Genomic DNA, 21,739 nt, shown 5'->3' with positions numbered 1-21,739 from the left:
GAACAACCTTTCAAAGAGGACCTTTGGGGGAAAGAGTGCCTCTGTTCACCAATTGTAGCAAAATTTGAAACAGTTTCTTTATAAACAGACTTATCATTTATTATAAATAGCCTACGAAGGAATTCTTCCCATGTCTATCAGCACAAACTGCCTAACAGAGTAGTTCACTACAGGGCCCATTAACTATCTCCCTGAAGAGCTCTAGCTACAGCTTCCAACCTCAGACATTTTTTATATAAATGATAATCAATCTCAGGAAATACCCCCATGGAGATAATGGGGCCACTGAGACAAAGTACAAGTTATATACGAGATGCACAAAAGTTGGGAAATCTGTTTTCGCATTGAAAATGCACATCAACATTCAAAGCAAACTTAGCAACACTGATGGGCGGAAACCAAGTTGACCAACTTGCTCTTCAATTTTATTATTGCTGCATAGAAAATACTGAGGTGGAGCTTTAAATCAAAATCTGCTTAAAGTCTTTGTTTCTGCTGACAAATGCTTGACTTTTATAGGTTTTACCTATTATGGTTTCTATAATATTAATTTGACGTTAATTTCATAAAGCTAAATTGTTGAAAAGTTTAACTTCATTTTTCCTGGGAATTTAAATTAAATGAATAGAATCAACTCAGCTTGACGGACTCGAAATGTTTGCAGTAACTGATGCTGAGAGGACTGCACTGTACCAGCAGTATAAATGAATGGTATTGAGACTTCACCATGGAGGTAATTCGCAAAGTCCAACATAAATGTTGCACTAAGCTGAGGAGGGAAGTGCAGCTGGTAAGTGGCTGCACTCTTTAAACAGATAGAAATACTGTGACGTGAAAAAAATACTGTCTCCAAGTTCGGGATTTTCAACATTTTAAAACAACTTTTTTTCCCTTAGTGAGTTAAGTGTTAAGAAAAAAAATGTTGAAAACTCTGGGCTCCGTCGATGAGGCATTGAATTTATCTTGTGAACAGCTGAACCATACAGACCACTGCCAAGATTTGATCCCTGGTCTATGCGGCGCCTCTAATTTCAGCTGGGGTTTTAGTCAACCTGCTACAATTGGCCTCATTGCCCCTTGGTCAGCGAGGGGAAAATTGGCCAGGGTTCTTGCACCTGACTACCATCTTGCAAAGCCCTGCTAGAAGTGCACACCTGAGAAAGTTGAAAGAATGAGGCTTAGTGGTGATGCTCTTCATGGTTGAGCAGCCTGCCTATATTCATTATTGAAGCTGAAACATGAATAAAGGCCACTTAAGCAAAGGTACTGGAGGGTGGCCAGAGCCAGCTCAGGAACGTGTCTTCAGGAGGCGACGGGAGAAAATTGGCAGGACATTCATTTTTAGGATCCTTATAGGTCTTGCTAATATTCTCCCTCTCTTTCTCTCCTGAAGCCATTTGATTCCTTAGATGTGGTTCTAAAGGTGCTGTGTATCCTCCACTACCTCATCTAGCAGGCATTCATTCACATGTCAGCCTTGACTGTGAGCTATTTGAACAGGGGCAGTGTCACAGCCATGCCCAATCCTTCCCTCACCCAATGCTCACAGACATTGCACTTCCAGCAGGAGTTTCTAGATAGCGACTAGTAGCAGGAACACTGCCTAATTTTCTCCTCCCGAAGGCAGGGACATCAAGGCCAATGGCAGTAACCCCTATCACTGGCCCAGCTGGGATCAGCTAACACAGCAGAGACTGGGCATCAAACGTTGACCTTCCTCAGTTACTCACTGGACAAATTTAATGATGTTGAGGAGAGTCATTTATTAATACATTTTTCTGTTCTTTTCACTAACTGTTCTTAAGATGGCAGTTAACTGCCAGCATTTGTGCAGAATTTTAAGAGTGCATTTACACTGTGACTACAGTGATGCTAAAGTAGCTGCATAAATCCAGAGCTGAATCCCAGCCCGATTCCAAATACAAACAATGTGAGACTCCGCCCACCCCCCTGCCCCAATGGAGACACTCTGAGACCATTTGGGTTTGACACCACCTGGACTCCTGTGCAGTGTCAAATCTGGTTTAAAAAGTACTCATGGGATCCGTCGGATTCCTCAGCTCTTTTTCAACTTAACCCCAGTTATTTTAAATGCTTAGACAGATAGTTGAAGTATAAAAACACCATTAGTATCTGAAATTGTGTTTTTCGGAAACTCACGTCCTGTTTAACAAAGTTTTTTTTAAACAACATAATCAGTCCTGTCTCAGCTTTCAGAAAGAGAAACTGGCTCATTAGATGCCTGTTGACACAATCATAATAATAATTTTAAAAATCTGTTTTAATTTCTTAGTAACCATCCATCAATAATCCTGCATCTGCTGATTAAATTTCATGCTGGAACTAACGGTATAAATTTTATCTGTCATGCATGGCAACTGTGACTGATAAGAGTGGATAATGTTGGCTGCTTATCTGTCAGCACAGCCCAACACCCTAAATGATCCCAAAGTGTTATCAGACAAAGCTTAAATGCAAGATGACAAAAATGCAAGAAATGAGTTAGATGATAAAGAGGATACACATTAATTTTTTTTCTCTAAGGATTTACTGACTAGTGATTCCTGAAAACTTGCTTTCCTTTAACAATCACATATTTATAAGTGGAAGAAGGGCACAGTTCATAGAACTTGTACACAGTTCTTGGCATCTTTCTGTGACTTTTTCTACCCTATCTATCCCTAAATGCTTGCTTCAGGTTATATTGTTCAGGCCAATAGTGTGACCGAATCCGAGTGCAAATTCTTTGGCCGCTGTACTCCGTGGTGGGAGAAGGCATGCAGAATTGGGATGGCATGGATAAGGCTATCGGTTTTTCTATGTAGGGGGACACACCACTCAACAGCTTAACTGAGAGCAGCCTAAAGAGATGTGAAGCAATTCAGAACATTCCTATTAACTTGGTAACTCATTTCCCACCACTTTTGACACACCAGTCAGTGGTATATACTTAAGAGAAGTGCATAGGTAGCTTGCTTCAGTGCTATACCTAATTTGGTTAGAAACATATGTATGGCATTTACATTAGGGACATTCGCAACAGCTTAACTTTTAGGCTATGTTGTCTATACATTCGTAGATAAATCATCGAGCAACAAGTTAACATAAATAACCGTGAGGTAAGGAATAGAGGACAAAACTATATATGTATTTGAAATGACAGGCAGGCTTGCAAAAGTAATTGGAAAAACATGTGTAACTTTTAAGGAAAAAAATAAGTGCTTAAATAGGAATATACACTTAAGGGCATCAACCTTACAATGATATACATTTTAAACTATATAGTTAAGAGATGTACACTTATTAGGCTGTACGCTTAAAAGGAGAACAAACTGAATTATGTATACACTTAACAAATTTTCACTGAAAGGCAGTATCAGTTACCACAAAACAGAGATCTCAGCTGAACAGCAGTTGGCATATTATAAATTGACCTTGGCACCCTTGCCAAGGTTGCCACTCCTGACCTGTGATGTACACTACAAAGTGTACATGTGTGGATATCGGGTGAGAACTGGCTCAATCCTAGCTGTGATCGGGCGAGGTGTATAACATACTTTAAATTAAACTGTGGGAGCAAATGCAGGTTCGAACAAGTAAAAGATAAATTTAAGATTCATACCAGGAAAATCTTCTTCAGAAAAAGTGATCTACATACAGAATAGACTTCCAGGATGAGCAGCAGAGATGAAAACCCTGGAATCCTCTGAGAAACGATTCAATGCTGAAATGGGTCTCTCTGGATGGATGCATTAAGATGGACCGTACGGCCTTTCTCATCCATAATTATCTCATGAATGGGGAATATGTTTAACCAGGATGATAAGATAATGAAGGATACGCCTAAACTGGCATTGCTTCCCTATTGAAATTTAGGCAGATCATTAGACGGAGGAGCAAAACATAGAAGGACTAGATTCACAAATGAAGACTTAAATGAGAGTAGATAGTGAGCAAATTATTTCATAGATCTAATATCTAGGATCCTGAAGGGGAGAAGCACTGACCCCCATTACGGGTCCAACCTTGGCTGGGAGATATTTACTAATGGTTAGATTACTCTCCTCCAGCAAACTCTTTTTAAGGCCAGTTATGTTTCCCTCCTTTTCTTGACGACTATTTTAACAACTGAATCTGCACATTGTCAAGAGGATACTTAAAGCTTTTAACTGCAGATATAATTAATTTTAATGGATCTGACACATACATAACAGAAATAACTAATTTTATTCATTTTCATCAACTCAGTTCATAAAATGGATGACACATCAAAAAAGACAATAAACAAATCGGCTGCTGTGAGTCCTCTGAAGTTATCACAAAAGGAGAATTATGGGCCTAGAAATTCACTTGGGCGCGGGCAGCTCGCTCGCGCCCAAAAGTTAGCGCTGGGCGGGGAGGCATTAGCGCACGCCGTATATTCGTCTTCTGCGCCCCAATTCGGAAGCGGGCGCTATACCAGGGTGTGCCCGCCTCCGTTTGGGGCGCTGCAACTGAATATCGGCGCGCTAGTTGCCGCAGCGCCACCCGATGCGGTGCGGCAGGCTGCGGTACTGCAGGCCTCCTCCTTCTCTTAAGGGGGAGGTGCCTGCAATGGCCGGAGCCCCGATCGCGAGTGCCAGCAAAAGAGCCCGGCACAACGGAGGAGTGCCGGGCTCCACGGAAACCAGCCGGCAATGCCGCGGGGGTGGGGTGGAGGAGGCCGGGGAAGGATGTGCGGGCAGGCGGCCGCCGAAAAAGCGGCCGGCCGCACCTTCCGCTTTAAAGCGCCCCACTATGGCAGCAGGACGGCCCCATTTTCTGGTCGCTGTTTGCGCCCGCTTCGGAGGAGGCGGCCGCAAATAAATATGGGGATCGGCGCGGTTTCGGGGCGTTACGGGCCACCGCGCACACCGATGACGTCATCGGTCCCGGCGCAGCGCTAACGGCTACCGCCGCCAATACCGCTGCACTCAATTTCCGCGCTACCACCCCGCCGGCGCAAAAGACCTCTTTAGGCGCTAAGTGGGTGCAAGGCCCACTGAATTTCTAGGCCATGATTTTTAATAAATAGAACTGTTGTAAATATCCTACTTACCATAATCTTTCTTGCAGTACTTTTTCATATTTATTTTCAGTTTTCCCTTGGAAGCTTTGCAGTATGAGTCACAGTCTGTTGTGGGATGGAGAAGTAAAAACACACACATCAGACTACAAAAAGACATGGTAAAAACAGCATTGCTCAGAATAGCTGAGTCCTTACGGAATCCATCTGCTGCTGCCAATTGTGTTGTCTAATAGGTCTTATAGAGCATTCATAACGCCTTAATTTCTATAGAAAAAGTCACACAAAGAGCTCTGTCTGGTAAATACTTTGCTGTCTGCAGGCAGTCTTTGCCTTATTTAAGATCTTTAGGCCTCCCCTATTTACACCACCCAGGTCTCGTTTAAGCTACAGATTCCCCTCCTGTCAAAGTGGCACTGGCCCCTGATTAAGGCCCATGGATACCTCATTGTCACCTCAACCCAGGCTTGTGTCAAACTTTGCTTTCAGTCCATGGAGATTCTGACTACAGGTCATTCTCAAACAACAGAAGGTCAGGCAGGAAATGAGGAACCCATGGGGCATTAGCAATGCTTTTGGTGTCCTCTCAAGATAGGTGAACAAATAAATGTTCCACAAAGCACTTTTAATTTATATTGAGCCTGTTGCTCCTGCCTACTTTGTTGCTGCCTGCCTTTCCTTTACTTGGCTGCAGTGATAAGACACGTTTGATATATTAGTTAACATACACATAAGAGATTACATCCAAATAAACCCTATTGTTAGGACTGCATCCAGAGACTTTCAAGATTGTTAAAGTTATGTCATTCCCTGTGATGACCCCTCCACTGCTCTATATTTAAGTTCATAGCAAAATAAAAATGCATTGCACCTCTTTTCTCACCCCTTCATCTCAAGAAGAAATTGGCCAGGAATTTCCTCAGAGCTGCTCCTGCTCGGCCGCCATAGCTTAGCTGAAAGTGCGATAGAATGGGGTTTCCTCCAGGCTCCCAGTAAGGTAATGGCAGCAGCACAGGTGCAGCTCCGAAGAAATTCTCAGCCAATATCTCCTTGCTGGCATAGAATTCCACACAGAAGAATCTTCCTCTAGTTCTTCACCAAGTAGCCATTTTTCATATGTGAGCTGATATAGTGATCACTGACTGACTATTCTGGCATGGGGGAACACATCTCATCCAAGCCCAATCCTTTAAACCATGCACAGGCACTGCCAGCCAGGTTATAAGTGCAAATCATGGCTGATTTTCCCTTAGTCCAATGAAGCCAGTTATATGACACTCCAAGGAGAGATCAGGTAACTCGGCACAGATCAAGAATCAATTTTGGGACCTTCTGGTCAATATGGGGGCGACTTTAACCCTACTCGCTCAGCAGAAACCTGGTGGGTGAGCTGTTAAAATCGCCCTGGCTCTTAGCTGTTCGAAAACCGCCATAATCGCAACATCTTCAATATTTACCTACTCTCCCGAACAGGCAGCAAGGACATGCGCCTGGAGCCAACAGGGTCCTTCTTTATATATGCATGTTACGGCCCGGTGACATCATTGAGACCCGGCTGTCATTTTAACTTGGGCCTAAGCGGGGAATCCACCTGGAGTTAAAGCCGGGGCCCATGGCTCAGTTGCACACTGACTTTACCAACTGCGCCATCGGGGAGTCACATTGCCCCTCTTTAACTTTCTACAGTCTCCTCATTCTATACAGCTCTCTTACAAAATGTCTTGACCTGTATTGTAGTGATCTATTTTCAAGGTAGTCCCTGCAGCATACTCAGTTCATGCACGCAGACACATATGCAAACACACACACACACACACACACTAATACATCCACATCTTTGGCTTTCAGTTGGTTAATGTGACTTAAATGCAGCAGTGGAGGCATCAGTCACTTTACTGAAATTCAGCCAACCAGCAATTTGCCTGCTTGAGCTAACTTAAAAGTCAGGGAATGAAATTTAAACAACTTAGGAAAGAAAACCAACCCTAGTGCTTTCATCAGTAAAAATGAGACAATATTCCATTCGGGAAAGATTGGTTTGGCCTTAACCATATTGCAACAACACAAAATTCTTATTAAAGAAATAGATGACTCGCCAGAAACTTAAAATTTTATAAATAAAATTTAATTAAAGAAACATATAGACTCACTTTTTTTTCTCCAACCTAAATTCATTAGAAAACCAGATACACTTCACTCTTAGCGTCAACCAACGCATTGTTATAACGTTTTTTGAGCTTTATACGGGCTAGAATATGAACAAACTTCATTGTTTTGCTCTTAGCTCGGCCAGGGCTTTATTTTCTTTTATGTTTTGAGTGAAAGAGGTTGCCCTAGCAACAGGGGGAAAAAAGAAAAATGCAGAAACATTGCAAGTAATACAGAATCAGCCCCAACACAGCTAAAAGTCTGATCTAAATGGAAGTGTAGTCTGTGCTAACTCCTCTGTGTTTACAATTAAGTTTTTAAAAAAAACACCGAGATTTCCCTGGTTCTTTGCTTGCTGCTCATTCGAAAATTACATTTAACAGATGCAGAGATGGGGGCAGTGCAGACTGGAACTCAGGCATAAACCTCTATCTGTGGACAATAGAGCACAAATGAGTGCACAGTAGCAGGGTTTTCTTCTTGTTCAACAAGATTGATTGAAAAACAAATTGCTGCAAATAAAGCATGTAATTAGATTAAAACCCTCGCCCAAGTTACCAGGACTGAAACCAAATGGTTGGCATTTGAGTAGGCAAGGCCCAATTTGCATTTTTTTGTCCTCTGCTCTTTGCAGACAGTGTGAAGCAACTTCTGGAACATTCTGCACAAGCTGAAGACATAAAGAAATGTATTCCCTGAAGTAAATCTTCAAGGAATCTGATTAAATAGCAGAGGGTTAACTTTAAAAATAAAAGCACTAACTCTGTTGATTAAATATCAGACATCCTGTGGCAGTTCAGTTATGAAGTGAAAGTATAAACACTGGCCCCTTTTTTTTCCAGGAAGTTCCTTCTGAATAATAGTACAGCTGCAAAGAATAGAGGGTCGCATGCCATCATTCATGACAGATAACAATGTCTGTTTTGTCCCGAACAAATGACTTCAAATTTTATATATAGCTGAATTATTTAACTACCCTCATAACTCTGTGTGCTGTTCCCCAGAGGGGGGTGGCAAAGACTTCAGGACATTTATCGGACCCAGCTTCTCACACCTGTTACACAGCTGCTGTGCATTCCTCTCCAGGTTGTTTGTGTCTACTCTGAATCACAGGCCGTTTAAAGAGGGTTTTTTTTTGGAGGCACCTGATCACAAGGGCTGCAGCCTGCCAACCAAGTAAGATTTTGGCAAACTCTATTATTACTACTGAATATAGATTGAATTTTATGGCCATTTTGTGCACCTTTATCATTAGGGCTCGTGATTTGGTATCATTGACATCGCTAAGAAACTAGCATTTTCGCTTCATTTTTTCTAAAATTACAGTACGTGGGCAGCAAACTGGGCTACAAGCGTTAAGTATAGAAGTTTGCATGTCCGATACGAAACTCCCAAAACAAGCGCTCTACTCGGAGCCCCAGGTGGGCAGAGGAAACGCTTCAAGGACACCCTCAAAGCCTCCTTGAAAAAGCGTAACATCCCCACCGACACCTGGGAATCCCTGGCCCAAGACCGCACAAAGTGGAGGAGAAGCATCCGGGAAGGCGCCAAACACCTCGAGTCTCTTCGCCGAGAGCAAGCGGAAGCCAAGCGCAGGCAGCGCAAGGAGCGCACGTCAACCCAAGCATCCCACCCACCCGCCCCTTCAACCACCCTCTGCCCCACCTGTGACAGAGATTGTAGGTCCTGCATTGGACTCATCAGTCACCTGAAAACTCATTTTTAGTGTGGAAGCAAGTCATCCTCGGTTCCGAGGGACTGCCTAAGAAGAAGAAGATAGAAGTTGACAGGATTTGTCATGGGACATTGTACTGTGCAAAATCACTTGCACTAAGAACATAACCATCATAACTAAACTTTTACACAGAAAAGATGTCCCTACATGAGAAATACAATGAGTTAAGAAGAGCATTAGTGCATCTATTCAACCCTCACAATGCTCCTTTCCTGTCCCCGGATTGTTTATGTTCAGGTTCTAAACATATTTAAAATGTCTAAACAATAGTAGATTTTTTCTTGTGATTCAACGTTAAAAAAAAATTTCAACTAGAACTTTCTAGAAGGTGCCAGGTGAATGTAAGGTACGTCCCTGGAAATGGAGATAATTCTCGGCCTCAGTCAACTTGCTTCGATCTAAAACTCCTCCAGGGTCTGGTTACAGAGTAACTATTAATGGGGCTTAGGAAGAGGTTGCTGTTCATCCCTGGCCCATTGGGCACAGAAGGGGAGAAAATAAAAATGTGTAATGCAGTGGAAATGCATGTGTTTTGTCCCCTGCTGTTTCCTATAGTAACTATTCTCGATCTCAGCAAAGGCTTTTTAGCAGGCACTCGCCCTGAGGGAAGGCAAGATAATTGCAGAGCTCAGCAAATTTATGTAGCCCTTTTGCACGCCAAGTCTGTGGGGCCTTGCTGGCAGCGGGAGTGGGCCAGGACATCCAGCCCTGTCTTCCCGCACCCGATTCATGTCATGCCGATTTTCCGGTGGGTAATTTGGGGGCCAGAAAATGAAACCATGTTGGCGGCATGAAGCCCAGCCTCCTTTGGTGCATTTCCTGCAGCAGGACCTTCAACCTTTCAGCATCAAAAGTAGCAATGCTGCCCACATGGCACTGTGTGCCAGCCAATTTTTGTGTCAACATCACGACTTCCCCTTTAATGGGGAGCTGCTTGCTCTTTAAGAGAAGTTCTCTTGCCAGATCTTCCACTCCCCAGCCAATTGCACTATAAGCAAAGTTCCCTTGGCAAGCTACTCACATGCCAGTAGTCTATTCAAAGCAGGGAGAGGGACCGCCTTTGGAAAATTCAGCGTAATCTACCCTCTTAGCTGTCGATACAGACAAACCTGTGCCAAACGACAATGCAACCCCATTTTTGCCATCAGCAGAAAATCAGGACTGTGGTATAAATCCAGAGTCAGAGCACAGACTGCCTCCAGCGACAAGAGGCTTGGAGAGGGTAACTCTTTGGCAGGGTTAAACTGGGTGTAACAAAGCATTTTGGGGCAGCCTGAGGTTGTGAAAGGTGATATATAAATGCAAGTTCTTTCTTTCTTGAACATATCACAAAGAAAGAAAAGACTTGCCTTTATATGGCGCCTTTCATGACCACCGGATGTCCCAAAGCACTTTACAGCCAATGAAGTACTTTTTTGAAGTGTACTCACTGTTGTAATGTAGGAAACGCGGAAGCCAATGTGCGCACAGCATGCTCCCACAAACAGCAATGTGATAATGACCAGATTATCTGTTTTTTAGATGTCGATTGAGGGATAAATATTGGCCAGGACACCAGGGACAACTCCCCTGCTCTTCTTCGAAGTAGTGCTGTGGGCTCTTTTACGTCCACCTGAGAGAGCAGATGGGGCCTCGGTTTAATGTCTCATCCGAAAGACGGCACCTCCGACAGTGCAGCACTCTGGAGTGTCAGACCAGATTTTTGTGCTCAGGTCCCTAGAGTGGGACTCGAACCCACAACCTTCTGACTCTGACAAGGATACTGGAGGAATGTTGAACATTTTAAAAGTAAAGGAAATATAAATAAAGGAAAAGCAAAATACCAAAATCTTCCATTATAAGACATCTGCATCTGAATCCATAAAAAATGTGGAGTTGAGACAAGTTTTTCCATCTGTTCTATTGACAATAAGTAATTTTATTGGTTTTGATCGGGCCCCATAATGAGGAGGCTTGATTAAGTTGGGTCATACTCAATCTAGTAGCTGATCTGAAGCCAATTGACTCATTGTTGATAAAAATGGAAACCAGATTATCCGAGCTCTCCACAAGAGCAACTGTATCCCTTTTATTGTCCTAGTTTCAAAGTCAAATTAACACAACATATCGGCCCAGAAATTCGGGTCGGGGGCTTCCCGCGGGTGCAAGCCCCCGACCTACATTTACCTAGCGCGCCGGCAGTTGACCTCTTGGCCTGCGTGGAATTCCTCTCCAAGGCCTGTCCCAGAGGCCGGCGCGCTATGCTGGCGTGTCCCAGGGGCGTAGTTAGTGTGAAGCGTCCCCTGGGATCACGTGAGCAACAGGCAGCCAATCGGAGCAGGGAATGCTCCATTCATAAGTCTTGACAGATAGACCTGTCAAAACGTATAAATGCTGAGGCTGTAAAACTGTACTTTACCTTCAAATCATTTTTTTTTTAAATCACACTTTGTAAATAAACTATAAATGACATTAAATAACTTTTAAACAACTTTGAAAAAAATAATTTTATAAAAAAACGGGGCTAAAAATAAACTTACCTTGCTTTAAAGTATTTAAAAGTAAATAATTGACCACTTACCTTTGAAAATGAAGTCCTTACGGCTGCTTTTTACGTTTCTAAAATGTACAGACTTACCCGCACGTTAAAACCTGAAAAAAAAAGGAAGTTCAACGCGCGCGCGCACAGACTCCCGCGCGCACGCGTTCAACCTCTGAACCCCTTGGTTCAGAGGATCGGAAGTGCCGGTTTCCCGCGCATGCGTAGTGCATGCAAGATTCCGGCACTTCCATCGGGTCCACGCGTGAGTACTCCGTCCGTACTCACGCGTTGGGACCCGAATTTCTGGGCCATCATATCCCAATTCCAACCATGAAAAATACTAAAGAAAGCCAAAAAAAAGACTATCACAGTCATCAGGTCAACTCCACCTGAGAATGGTCAAACTCATACACGATTGTCGGCCCCTAACCATGCCTCCCGGGAGAGGCAAAGAAAAAATGCAGAAAGAAATCCTATTAGCAATTCAGGAGAAACTGGGAAATTCCTCTTCACCTTCCACTTTCTTAATGCAAGGTGCCAGGTGACTGGAGTAACCATAATGACAGCTAACAACTTACTCTCTATAACTGCAATGTGCTCTTCTATTAGGAACTTGTTAAGTTCCTCTTCAAAGGACTTCAAACCCAACACATATTTTGGTAAACTGTTCCAGCGGGTGATGACTTTCTGCAAAAATAAATATTTTCTAGCACCTAACCTAACTCTTTGCCTGAAGTTTTTATATGCATTCTCCCCAGTCCAATCCCTTCATCATTTTAATAACCTCAATCATATCACCCTAAGTCTATGTTTCTCCCAAGTAAATAGCCCTAACTCTTACATAAGGAAGAAATAGGAGCAGGAGTAGGCCATTCGGCCCTTCGAGCCTGCTCCGTTTCCGTATAGTACTTTGTACTCAATGGTCCAAACAATGCAACCTAAAACCCTATTTGTTTTCCCTATAACTTGACACTGTTTCTGTACCTTTAATTACTCTGATGTGAATAGTTAATCAATTACCTTTAATGAGTACCCAGCCTGGAATTTCTTAAGCCCCCAAATGCATGACACTGAATTTGGCCACATTTAAAGGACGTCTGCCACAAACAGGCCCATTCCCCTAACCTGTCCACAGTGATCTGCAAATTACAGATTGGGTCTGAGTTTCTAATCCCTGCACACATTTTTGTATCATCAGCAAATTTAAGCATTGTGTACCTCAGCGAGGAATCAACATTTCCAGGAGGGGAGAAAATTGGTAAGAAATGTTAGAGATTCAGACAGGGGATGCCATTGGTGTTTCATTATGGATTTTAGGAATCTTGTGTAAATGTGTCAAAGATATGGGATTACATTTTTACAACGATAAGTTCCAGATAAATGGAAAAAATAATGGACATTTTCCTCTTTACTGCACCCGGGGAACGCTCAGTTTCCAGCGCCGATTTGTTAGGTTTCTACCCCCATTATCCTGCCCTGGGAATTCTGGTGCCAGCAAAGAGTGTAACTGGCCGCTTGAGTGAGGTATTCTTAGGCAGCTCTACTCGGAGCTCCGACGTGGCAAGAGAGCCCCAGGTGGGCAGAGGAAACGCTTCAAGGACATCCTCAAAGCCTCCTTGAAAAAGTGCAACATCCCCACCGACACCTGGGAATCCCTGGCCCAAGACCGCACAAAGTGGAGGAGAAGCATCCGGGAAGGCGTATTGGATGGCAGTTGGCACCCATAGAACCACATCCCAGGGGGTCAGTGTTGTCAGGAGAGAAAGAGAGAAAATTAGCGCGGGGAAAACTATATTGAAAAGTGGTTTAAATGGATCTGATTTTAATGGCAGTGTGTTCCTGCTGAGGGCAAAAGTGGAAGTCACTTAGCATGCTGGTGAAGCACGACATCTGGGCAGGATTTTTGAAGTTTGTTTAACTGAACACATATCAGTCTCTTCTGATTATGAAAGCCAGGTCTATGTGGGCAGTGAAAGTCCATCAGTAACAATATGCAAAGTAATGCAAACGATGCTTTGTGTGAATGAGGGTCATAGGAAGTAGCGGTTGCCCGTTTGACCTTTTCCACCGCCATAGTGTAACCTTTGGCACTTTGAGGGTGAATGTGAAATCATGATGTCAACCTCACACAGTTTATTTTCTTCATTTGTAGATCGTGGTTTAGCACTTAAAGAAATCTGAACATAGTTGTAAATCTAGGTTCTGAAACTGACCACAAAACCATGTCAAAATAGGGCCGTAGGCATTTTACTGGTTTAATGATTTAATATCCCATTCATAATCTTTTCCCTGGAGATAGTGAAAGTCTTGCACTATAACATAAAACATTGCCTAAAAAAGTCAAGAGTCCACTGACTAGCATCCTTACAACAACAGTAGTTCGAACAGAGCCCGCTGGAGAGAAGCTGGAGTATAGTATTCAGTCATTGAGTTCTTCTCTAGTCCATAATAACAGTGTTGGAGGATGAAGCATTTAGTCTAACTTTTTTAAGTAGCATTAAGATGTACATACACAATTAAAATGCTGGTGCAGCTGACCAGTCATCATCTGGACAAAAGGTTGATATTCTGATGAAAGGTTACACATCAACCTATGTTTCTCTTTCATGTGCTGACCCAGATTAAAATGAGCAAAAATAAATGTAGAAATTTAATTCAGTGTGCTTTCTCATTCCAAATAATTACAATGGAATAACAATGTATACTGGGAGGAAGGCAGGTGGGTGGGGGGAAATGGAGGGGCATAACCTTGTAAGCATATCATCTCAACAACCCGACCCGATCCTCTGGATTCTGTTTCACAGACCACGCAAGGTTCATTGTCAAAGGACAGGCTAACTTGTATGTTTAACACTGAAATTGACCCCACCTGACTTCATACTGCCATATCCTGACTGATCATTGTGTTCTTCTTTACGATTAAATTGTGAGATTAATGGAACGTAGACTTTTATTCTCTCACCTACATATGTGGCCACCTCCTCAACCTCCCACTCTTGAAAGATCTCAATCTCTTCATGATAATTTTGGGGCCCTTCTACTGTCCGCTGTCCCTAACCCCTTCATTCTCTTTTCTGCCCTGGAGAAAATTACCCCCAATTCCCTGACAAATGCGCTCGCTAATTCCCAATTCCATTGGAAATTTTCTTCTGGCCCATCACCCACACTGACAATGACTCCTTCATCAATTTGCCCCTCAACTGACTTACCTCCATTTTAAAATGCTAACATCCGACCAGATCCTTGATGGTCACCCATCCCTGGTGTTCCTCAAGGTACAACACCTACCTGCATGGACAGAATTCTATGGGTGGCAGGCTAGAGCACATTATGTATGTCTTGGCCATCCAACATCAGACCTGGCTTGATTACCTCAAGCAATACTGCAACTCCCTCTCTGTGGTTAAATCCTCCTATTACTCCAGTAAGGTCCCTCTGCTATCCTCAACAATAAAGGCTACCATTGACCACTCATCCTCCTTCATTTGTCTTGCCTCCATGGTCCATCTCTTCAGCACCCATGCTGTCATGGTTCCCCTCTGTCCCAATGCACTCACTATATCTCTTCAATTAGTTTCTCCTCCCATATCTGCATGGTCACCTTTGGTGTGTCTCAGGGATCCATCCTTGTTCTACTTCTATTCATCATTTACATGCTACCTCTTGGACTATAGTCTGCAAGCACAGAGTCAACTGTCACATGTGTGGCGACAACACACAATTCTACTTTTTGTGTTCTAATTCTGTTAGATTTCAGGAGATGGTTTTATTCCTGTTCCTGGCTGGGGTGGAGATCGCCTTTACAGAAGGTAAGTACTGTAGAAAATATAGGGACAGAGTGATCTCCTGGACGAGTTTCGATCGCCTAGATGGGTCGGAGAGGAATTTCCCAGATTTTTTCTTCCAAATTGGCCATTGGGTTTTTTTATCTGGTTTTTCGCCTCTCCCGGGAGATCACATGGGTTCGGGTGGGATGGAGAGTGATAGTAGATTTGAGGTTAGGATCAGATCAGCCATGATCTTATTGAATGGTGGAGCAGGCTCGAGGGGCCAATTGGCCTACTCCTGCTCCTATTTCTTATGTTCTTATGTTCTACATCTCTGGCACCAACATCTACTCTAAGGCAATTGATGCATTTCTGAATGAGTGCCCAACACCAAGTCATGAAACAGTTGAAATTTCCTTCAGCTCACCATTCACAAAATTTAAATTGCATTTTTCAGCTTCTACATGCCCCAATACCACAAACCTGTTGGCTACCCACTTAGAATGCAATCACATTTTAATCCTGAGCTGACCTTTTATTCCCCACATCTGGTCTGTATCCAAGACTATGTTCCTATGCCTCTGGACATTACCTGCTTATATCCCTACCTCCCACCCACCACTGCTGAAATCCTAATCCATGCCCTCATCACCTTGAGAATCGATTTCTCAAATGCCATCCTTGTCGTCATCCTCCCTGCTTCCATCCTTCACAGAATTCAAATAATCCAGAACAAAGTCCAACACGCCTATCGCCCCAATCCTCGTCAAGTTCATTGATTTCATGATCTTAGCTTTTAAAAAATCCCTCCATGGCCACACTCCAACCAGTCTGAGTGATTTTTTTTTCGGCATCCTCCACTCTTCTGACTCTGGATCACAGCTTGCTCATGCTCTATCAGTTCTATCATCAAAGGCCAATGTTTCAAATCACTATGACACTGTTTTGTGAATTCTTCCTCAAAATCTCTCCATTTTGCTACCGCTCCCACTCTCTTCAAAATTCTCCCAGAAATCAACCTCTTTAATCTATCTTCGGTTCCTTCCCCTTCTCTCAAACCCTCCTTTTTCTTGCTTGGTGTCCACCTCTCTACCTGTAAAGTATTCTGAGTTGTTCTTTTATGTGAGGAGCATTGTATAAATATCATTTGCTGTTGAATAAAAGTAGCTTTAGTTGTACATTCAAAAGCTCATTGATGTGAAAACATTGAAAGAAAAAAGTTGAGTTCTAGTAATACTGGTGGAAAGAACAGTTGAAGGATAAAACTGAATTAAATCCTAATTTTTTAAAATGTGTCCAGACTTTCATATCAACACACTAAATGTAATAGAGAATTTATGATATCATAGGTTCTCTCGTTGAAGACCAAAATTTAAATATGGCCAATTGCTGGGTAATGCAAAGGACATACTAGGGGCAAATGCACACAATTGGATCAGGTCAGTTAAATCCCAGTTGAAAGCCAGATCCCATAGCAACTAATTTGAAAATCCTTCCTCTGGAAAGCCTAGTGTTTCAGTTAAACATGGCACAGCATGTGATCCTCTTTGGAGTGAATTGCACAGCCAGGAAAATAATGGGATACTTGGCTTAGCCGATTCACACTGTAATTGGCTCAGTGTTTCGATGTAGTCAGCTCACACCTAAAATCTGAAGAATCTACAAAAAAACAATTTCTGAAAATGTCAGCTGTATAGTTCAGGTTTCGGCTGTTTAGCCCTGAAGACTGATATTATATTCCCAGATGTCAGGATATTGCTTTTCTATTCTCCTCTATGGTTTTTTTTTCATGCTTTGCTGTATTATCCTCTGCTTTCTGTTCTTAATTTACTGCATGAAAGTTTCTATTAAATTTTCCCTGTATTATTATTTATTTTGGGTTCTTCCTTCCTTGCCCTCAGACGATGAGATGCCCATTCTCTTTCCCTGGCAGATAGGCTTGGAAGACAACCTAATGCCAGACTATCTCACTCTTGGCCGAGGTGACTGGTCTCCAATATTTCCCTTCCTCCTTAAATCCCTGACTTCCTCTCACCACATCCAACATGTTCTCCGTTTGTTGGGATACAGTACATTTGTAACTGGATAAATACAAAATACATTCTCCCATTTTGAAATTCCTTGCTTTGCCAATGTGCCACTCAACTACGGAATGGGGTAATGCTTGGAACCATATAATTATTTTCCACAAAGTACTAGCAACTACGAGAATAAACATCCATAGCGCAGGCTGGTAGAGTGGATCGAAGAATACCACTCTATGCGAACAACATGGCACCAACCTTATCACTGCCCTTCCCATCATTTTCGAAAACAATTCAAGAATTCAGCTGGTTCTCAGAGTAGTGAACCAGTCCAGAATTGAGGGCATTGGTCTTCCCAGGACAATCTGAAACCAATGAGAAGCTATGGACAGGGGTGGGCTTTAAATACCTAGGAATAACCAGCCCATTGGAACATCTGCCAATCTGAGCCATGGACTGTGCCCAGGTCTAGCAAAATGTCTTTCTGCAGATCCTCTCGATTAAACAATTCATAAAAGAAAAAGAAAGACTTCCATTTCTATAGCGCCTGTCACCGCCAAAGCACTTTGTTGGTTAAGAGATAAATATTGTCCAGGACAGCCCTACCCAGGATCAATTAGGATGAGTGCTGTTGCAGCACTTCCTGCCCTTCTAAATACCACACACTATCCGATCCTCATCTGAATCTAAATGTAGAGAACTGTGCAAGATCCGGAATGTACGTATCTGCAACAACCATGTAATATCATACATGCCAGCAATCTGTTTCACTTGAAGCCAGTATTTTGGAGTCATGTCCATTTATCCAAGTTTATGGTCACAATTCAGCACACTCGCCTCTAAGTCAGAAGGTTGTGGGTTCAAGTCCCACTCCAGAGACTTGAGCACATAAAACTAGGCTGACACTCCAGTGCAGTGCTGAGGGAGTGCTGTACTGTCGGAGGTACCGTCTTTTGGATGAGACATTAAACCGAGGCCCCGTCTGCTCTCTCAGGTGGATGTAAAAGATCCCATGGCACTATTTCGAAGAGTAGGGGAGTTATCCCCGGTGTCCTGGGCAATATTTATCCCTCAACCAACATAACAGAAACAGATTATCTGGTCATTATCACGTTGCGGTTTGTGGGACCTTGCTGTGCGCAAATTAGCTGCCGCGTTTCCCACATTACAACAGTGACTCCATTTCAAAAGTACTTCATTGGCTGCAAAGCGCTTTGAGACGTCCGGTGGTCGTGAAAGGCGCTATATAAATGCAAGTCTTTATTTCTCTGCCCCTCAAAGAAAGGGGTAGAGCAGTGTCTGTATGAACTGGGGGAAATGTGGGGTGGAGGTGGGCTAGAATTTAAATAAAGGAAACTACGATGGTCTGAGGCGCGAGTTGGGTAGGATTGATTGGGGAATGTCACTCAAAGGGTTAATGGTGGATAGGCAATGGCAAACATTCAAAGACCGCAGAATTTGTTCATCCCAGTTTGGCATAAAAATAAAACAAAAAAGGTGACTCAACCGTGGCTAACGAGGGAAATTAGGGATGGCATAAGATCCAAGGAGAGGGCATATAAATTGGCCAGAAAAAGCAGTAAACCAGAGGATTGGGAGCAGTTTAGGATTCAACAAAGGAGGACAAAGGGATTCATTAAGAAAGGGAAAATAGAATATGAGAGTAAGCTTGCAGGGAACATAAAAACTGACTGTAAAAGCTCTTATAGCTATGTGAAGAGAAAAAGATTGGTGAAGTCAAGCGTAGGTCCCTTGCAGTCAGAATGAGGGGAATTTATAATGGGGAACAAAGAAATGGCAGACCAATTAAATACATATTTTGGTTCTGCCTTCACAAAGGAGGACACAAATAACCTCCCAGAGATGTCAGGGAACATAGGGTCTGATGAAAGGGAGGAACTGAAAGAAATCAGTATTTGTAGGGAAATGGTGTTAGGGAAATTGATGGGATTGAAGGCCAATAAATCCCCAGGGACTGATAATCGACATCCTAGGGTACTTAAGGAAGTGGCCCTAGAAATAGTAGATGCATTGCTGATCATCTTCCAACATTCGATGGAATCTGGAACAGTACCCATGGATTAGAGGGTAGCTAATGTTACCCCACTATTCAAAAAAGGTGGTAGAGAGAAAACGGGGAATTACAGACCGGTAAGCCTGACATCGGTAGTGGGGAAAATGCTAGAGTCCATTATAAAAGATGTAATAGCAGAGCACTTGGAAAACAGTGACAGGATCGGACAAAGTCAACATGGATTTACAAAAGGTAAATCGTGCTTGACTAATCTACTGGAATTTTTTGAGGATGTAACTAGTAAAATAGATAAGGGAGAACCAGTGGATGTGGTGTATTTGGACTTTCAGAAAGCTTTCGATAAGGTCCCACATAAGAGATTAGTGTGTAAAGTTAAAGCACATGGGATTGGGGGCAAGGTATTGACCTGGATAGAGAACTGGTTGGCAGATAGAAAGCAAAGAGCTGGAATAAACGGGTCTTTTTCCGAGTGGCAGGCAGTGACTAGTGGGGTACCGCAGGGATCAGTCCTTGGACCCCAGCTATTCACAATATCTATTAATGATCTAGACAAGGGAACTAGATGTAATATCTCCAAATTTGCAGACGACACAAAGCTGGGTGGGCATGTGTGCTGTGAGGAGGATGCCGAGAAACTACAGGATGATTTGGACAGGTTGGGTGATTGGGCAGAAGCATGGCAGATGCAATATAACGTGGATAAATGTGAGGTTATCCACTTTGGTGGCAAAAACAGGTAGGCAGATTATTATCTGAATGGCAATAGATTGGGAGAAGGGGAAGTGCAACGAGACCTGGGTGTCCTTGTGCACCAGTCGCTGAAGGTAAGCATGCAGGTGCAGCAGGCGGTTAAGAAGGCAAATGGTATGTTGGCCTTCATAGCGAGAGGGTTCGAGTACAGGAACAAGGATGTCTTGCTGCAGTTGTACAGAGCCTTGGTGAGACCACATCTTGAGTATTGTGTGCAGTTTTGGTCGCCTTATCTGAGGAAGGATATTCTTGCCATGGAAGGAGTTCAGCGAAGATTCACCAGGTTGATACCTGGGATGGCAGGAATGACGTATGAGGAGAGATTGGGACGATTGGGCTTGTACTCGCTGGAGTTTAGAAGAATGAGAGGGGACCTCATTGAAACTTATAAAATTCTGGCAGGACTGGACAGACTAGATGCAGGGAGGATGTTCCCAATGGTCGGGGAGTCCAGAACCAGGGGTCACAATCTAAGGATAAGGGGTAGGCCTTTTAGGACAGAAATGAGGAGGAATTTCTTCACCCAGAGAGTGGTGAAACTGTGGAATTCTCTACCACAGAAGGCAGTAGAGGCCAATACATTAAATATATTCAAGAAGGAGTTGGATATATTTCTTAAGGCTAAAGGGATCAAGGGGTATGGGGAGAAAGCAGGGACAGGGTACTGAACTTGGATGATCAGCCATGATCGCACTGAATGGTGGAGCAGGCTCAAGGGGCCGAATGGCCTACTCCTGCTCCTACCTTCTATGTTTCTATGTTAGAACAGTGTCTGTATGAACTGGGGGGATGCAGGGTTGGGGGAGGGGCTAAAACAGTGTCTATATGAACTGGGGGGACGTGGGGTAGGGTGGGGGCTAGAACAGTGTCTGTATGAACTGGGGGGACGTGGGGTAGGGTGGGGGCTAGAACAGTGTCTATATGAACTGGGGGGTAGGGTGGGGGCTAGAACAGTGTCTATATGAACTGGGGTGACGTGGGGTAGGGTCGGGGCTAGAACAGTGTCTGTATGAACTGGGGGGTAGGGTGGGGGCTAAAACAGTGTCTGTATGAACTGGGGTGACGTGGGGTAGGGTGGGGGCTAGAACAGTGCCTATATGAACTGGGGGGTAGGGTGGGGGCTAGAACAGTGTCTGTATGAACTGGGGTGACGTGGGGTAGGGTGGGGGCTAGAACAGTGTCTATATGAACTGGGGTGACGTGGGGTAGGGTGGGGGCTAGAACAGTGTCTGTATGAACTGGGGTGACGTGGGGTAGGGTGGGGGCTAGAACAGTGTCTGTATGAACTGGGGTGACGTGGGGTAGGGTGGGGGCTAGAACAGTGTCTGTATGAACTGGGGGGATGCGGGGTGCGGTGGGGGCTAGAACAGTGTCTGTATGAACTGGGGTGACGTGGGGTAGGGTGGGGGCTAGAACAGTGTCTGTATGAACTGGGGGGATGCGGGGTGCGGTGGGGGCTAGAACACTGTCTATATGAACTGGGGGGTAGGGTGGGGGCTAGAACAGTGTCTATATGAACTGGGGGGATGCGGGGTGCGGTGGGGGCTAGAACAGTGTCTGTATGAACTGGGGTGACGTGGGGTAGGGTGGGGGCTAGAACAGTGTCTGTATGAACTGGGGTGACGTGGGGTAGGGTGGGGGCTAGAACAGTGTCTGTATGAACTGGGGGGATGCGGGGTGCGGTGGGGGCTAGAACAGTGTCTGTATGAACTGGG

The 21,739-nt window shown here is 43.8% G+C and overlaps 1 protein-coding gene across 6 annotated transcripts in view; it reads right to left on the bottom strand.

Annotated features, from left to right (window-relative positions):
* LOC147102764 (netrin-1) overlaps positions 1 to 21,739 on the bottom strand; it is a 247,306-nt gene that overhangs the window by 30,812 nt on the left and 194,755 nt on the right. For all 6 annotated transcript variants that reach the window (XM_085963549.1, XM_085963551.1, XM_085963550.1 and 3 more), the window contains one exon: positions 5,078 to 5,152. In XM_085963549.1, coding sequence (XP_085819675.1) covers positions 5,078 to 5,152 — 75 coding nt within the window. The remainder of the gene's footprint in view (positions 1 to 5,077; positions 5,153 to 21,739) is intronic.

This window comes from Somniosus microcephalus, chromosome 21, assembly GCF_052327205.1.
Source record: "Somniosus microcephalus isolate GS21.2 chromosome 21, FLI_Smic_1.0, whole genome shotgun sequence".
In the NCBI taxonomy this organism is placed as follows: domain Eukaryota; kingdom Metazoa; phylum Chordata; class Chondrichthyes; order Squaliformes; family Somniosidae; genus Somniosus; species Somniosus microcephalus.
Note: the sequence above shows the minus strand (reverse complement) of the source record. Positions and strands in the feature narration are given on the sequence as shown.